Below are 4,082 nucleotides of genomic sequence, written 5' to 3' on the forward strand. Positions count from 1 at the left end.
TTGATAGGAGTAATTTACTATAGATAGATCTGAATAGAATAGATATAATTTAAACTCCCTCCAACAATAATAAGAGTACTGAAACATAAACAAAAGTAACAAAAAGATGAAAATGGCGAAAGGAAGCTCGTACAATGGCTCTCTAGCAACTAAGAACAACCTCGAAACTGAGCCTCGAGCCTCCTACATTACCATTCCATAAAAATGTAAATGAGATAATAAGTAAACCTAGTAAGAGCTAACACGACATAGAATGACTACTAACCAATGACAATATTCATAAACTAAGACTACATACGCGATTCCAATCAAGAACTCGCATTATCCGGATTATACTAATACCTAAAACCCTCCTCATTGAATCCTCACTAAACCCTTGAAGCTCAAACTCCTCAAATCCACTACGATTAATGGCACCCGCATTGCAAAACATAAGAATCATTATCATCATCATAAACGAAACGAGCATTGCATTGCATAACCAAGGATTGGATTGGATTTGAAGAATCAATCAATCAGATTGATTGTCATTCCTCCTAGCAATTCCATCACCATCCCTTTCCTCAAGCAACCTACCCTGCTCATCATCAGCCTGAACTGTCTTCTTCTGCGCGTCTTTCGCCTTCAATGCCTGCAACTTAGAGTGATTGTAGTACCCAACACCCACAAATGCCAACCCATACCCAAACAAATTGATAGGAGTAACAGTATCCTTAATCACAGACCACGAAAACGCAATCAACAACCAATCTTTAACAACCCCAGCAACATTCATAGTCAAAGCCGATGTCTTCCCAACAAGCAAGAACACAGCAAGATTCAAAGCAAAAGCACAAACAGAATTCGTCCCAAATATAAACCAATCCAGATGAAAACTCGACGAATCCCTTAGAATTGGGTACTCTACAATCATCCAAGGAATTGATAGAAACACCAAACAACAAGGAGCAACATAATAAAGCGATGTAATCGGATTAAAACTAATACCCTTTGAAGTTAACAAGATCTGAATCATTACCAATCTAGTAGCTTCAAATGCAACTGCCCCCAATTGTAGGGTTACACCCCAAGCATCAAATTTCGCCTCACCATAAGCAGCAATTGCAACCCCAAATGAAATCGACATCATATTCGCCATCGTTTCGCCTCGAAAGCTCTCCTTCTTAAACATGACTCCAATTGAATACACAGCAACAGGCATCAAAGCCTTCAACATTTGAATGAATGAAACACTCAAATAGATGTAAGCCGAATTCGAAAGCCACAATGAAAATGCATATAGAGCACCAATTGGAACAACAGATGAGAGATAAACTTCTCGAGACATCGAAACAGGCTCAACTAATTTCAACACTTTAACAAGAACAAAAGCAAGAGATGAACAAAACGTCATGTGAATCATGGTAAGAGAAATTGGGAATGGCCAATTATACATCTTTCGATCTAAGATGTATTTGTTGTAAACAATTACAGTGAAACTCAAGAAGATCCAAATTGCTACATAGGTGTAAGATAATACTATCTTCTTAATCACACCATTACTCAAAGATCCGTTTCCACTAGACATGATTGGGATTTTTTCTGGGTTTGATTGAAATTCCCCTGTTTTTTCTGGGTTTTCTGGGTTAAAATGATTGAATTTTTGGGAAAAAGAGATGATTTTGAGGAATACCCAGATTACAATTTGGGGATCTGAAGGGAAGAGAATGTGATGTGAGGATGAAATCTGAGGGATGAAGTAGAGGGAGGAGAGAGAAAATGGAGGAGAGCGTTACAATGGGGGAGAGAGTTTATTGGGCTTTTTTTGGGCCTTTTTTAGTGAGATGAAAAAAAATTTAAAAATAAACAAAAAAATTTTAAACTCAGCTTTCTTTAAATTGAATTTTTTATTGTACTTTGTCTTTTTTTGTTATAATTTGACATTGAGATTGGAATTTTTTTGTAGAAATAAAAATAAAAATAAATGGTGGGTAATTTTTTAATTTAATTTTGGAGAGGGTTGACTGAAAAAGGGTGAGTAACGTGACCGATGGGCTGCGTTTAATAAGAGAAATAAATTTTATAGGGGTTAGAAATTTTTATTGAACAAAGGAAAGATGTGATGGAGCTTCTTGATTGTAGCTTTAATTCTTTATGGGACACTCAAAGTTGCAACTTTGAGAACCAATGGTGATTATGTCTATGTCCCTCCCCCAAGCTCCCAACAACAGTAATGGATGTTTATTGTAGTAAAAACAAGTTAAGGGTTCAGTTGTAATAAATTGAAGTAGGTGTTATTGAGAAAACAATTATGGTATATACACCTTTGTACATATAAGAATAATTTTATAAATTTATGACAAAACTATAGTATGTGTCGATTGATATTATTTTTGTTATTACAAACAGTCAATTATTTTTGTTATCATGGTTGTAATTAGAAAGATATAATGATCATATTTCAATTAACCCTAATTCAATTTGATGGTAGCATATGATACCAAAATAACTTCCTAATAACCTAACGTTCCTCTTTTTATTGATTTTTAAGTTATTTTGATAAATTTGTCTATTCAATATCTTTTATCTCTTAGTTGAAGTGTAAAAATATGTGTTACGATGATGAATAGATGAAGGGAGAAAAATCTAACCCTTACTCCTGCTCTCTTAACACCCCCGACCCCACCCCACCCTACCCTACCCTTCCCTGTTGTTAATGTCTAAATAAGAACAAAGAAATTTTTAGCCTACAATAACTTGAGTCATCACTAACTCTAATATTCTTCTTTGACATTAAGTTGTAGTTAGACAATACTCATTTTAATAGCTAAGATTAAGAAGTAACAAGGAAGTCTATTAATACTAGCAAAACATAAATTCTAAAGTTTGCATTTGTTGGTGGTATTAATGAAGAGTGTTTTGCTAGTAGGATGGTACTAATTAAGCGTGACTTAGTATCAAAATGGCATTATTAAATGCTAATTAAAGGCCTTCTATTTATCTTAAAAAATACTCCGTATTATAATAATAATTTTTTTTTTTTTAAAAAAAAAAAAAAAAAAAAAAAAACTCCTGCTTTCCTACGTAGTACTGTACAAAAGTATAAAGTATAAAGCAATAATACATACGTCCTACGAAATAAATGGTGGGTCAAACGCCATTTTGCGATTTGCTGTGCACACGTGTCATACGAAGACACTTGTCAAAAAAAATGAAAAGGAAATCAGGAAAAATGAATAATATATGGTCCTTAGATTTTTTTTGGTTCTTGATTTTGCCATGAACATAATGATGTATGTCAATGTAATCGTACTATTCGATTAAACTATACGAGTTTGACGTGAAATTGTAGAAAAATATAACATGGAAAATTAATTAATGAGATAAAATTCCATCAATCTTGCCGACTCTGTCGGTGAAGAAATTTCAAAGTCATTTGGTCTATTTTGAGAATATTGTAAGCTAACCACCAAGATTTATTTGCTTTATAATTCACCTATTTTCTATTCTTTTGGACTGGATCTCATTTCTCTTCACTATTTAGTACTAGGGAAGAACTTTTTATAGCTCTTAAAAGTATTTTATATTTTCGAAGAAGAATAATTACTTTTTTAGATTTGTTAAGCATCTACTCTCTCGTTTTAAAAATAGTATTCACGTATATGGAGAGTTATTTATGATAACTCTAAACAATACGAAGTATCACATTTTCTATGGTATCGTTATGTGATGATTTATGATTGAATTTTCCAAGTTACATTTCAGAATAGTTTAGTAATATGAAGTAAATTGTATACACTACTCATGATAAGTAGAATAATGGGTAATTTAGTAGTATTAACAAGTAGAACAATTTGATTAATAGGCCCAATTTGATTCCCCCTTATTTCAAGAAATTGTTCATGGAAAATAAATTTTTATAACTTACAATTCATTTGATAGGTGATAATGTGAGAAAAGATACCTTAACGTTAATGTTTCAATATTTTGCATATTAATTAGAAGGGCTTGTAATACCATTCTTCAGTTAATTGCTAGGTGTGAGACGAATGATATTTCTACTTTGGCGGAGCTCGACTTGTCAATATGGAACGTGCTAATTT

At 32.9% G+C, this 4,082-nt stretch overlaps 1 protein-coding gene across 1 annotated transcript; it reads right to left on the reverse strand.

The window, feature by feature from the left end:
• On the reverse strand, positions 1-1,827 carry LOC110707936 (probable sugar phosphate/phosphate translocator At2g25520). Its single transcript, XM_021886022.1, has one exon. The coding sequence runs from the start codon at positions 1,565-1,567 to the stop codon at positions 512-514; it is 1,056 nt and encodes a 351-aa protein (XP_021741714.1). The 5' UTR covers positions 1,568-1,827; the 3' UTR covers positions 1-511.
• Positions 1,828-4,082: the final 2,255 nt, after the last annotated feature.

This window comes from Chenopodium quinoa, unplaced genomic scaffold (assembly GCF_001683475.1).
Source record: "Chenopodium quinoa cultivar QQ74 unplaced genomic scaffold, ASM168347v1, whole genome shotgun sequence".
NCBI lineage: Eukaryota > Viridiplantae > Streptophyta > Magnoliopsida > Caryophyllales > Amaranthaceae > Chenopodium > Chenopodium quinoa.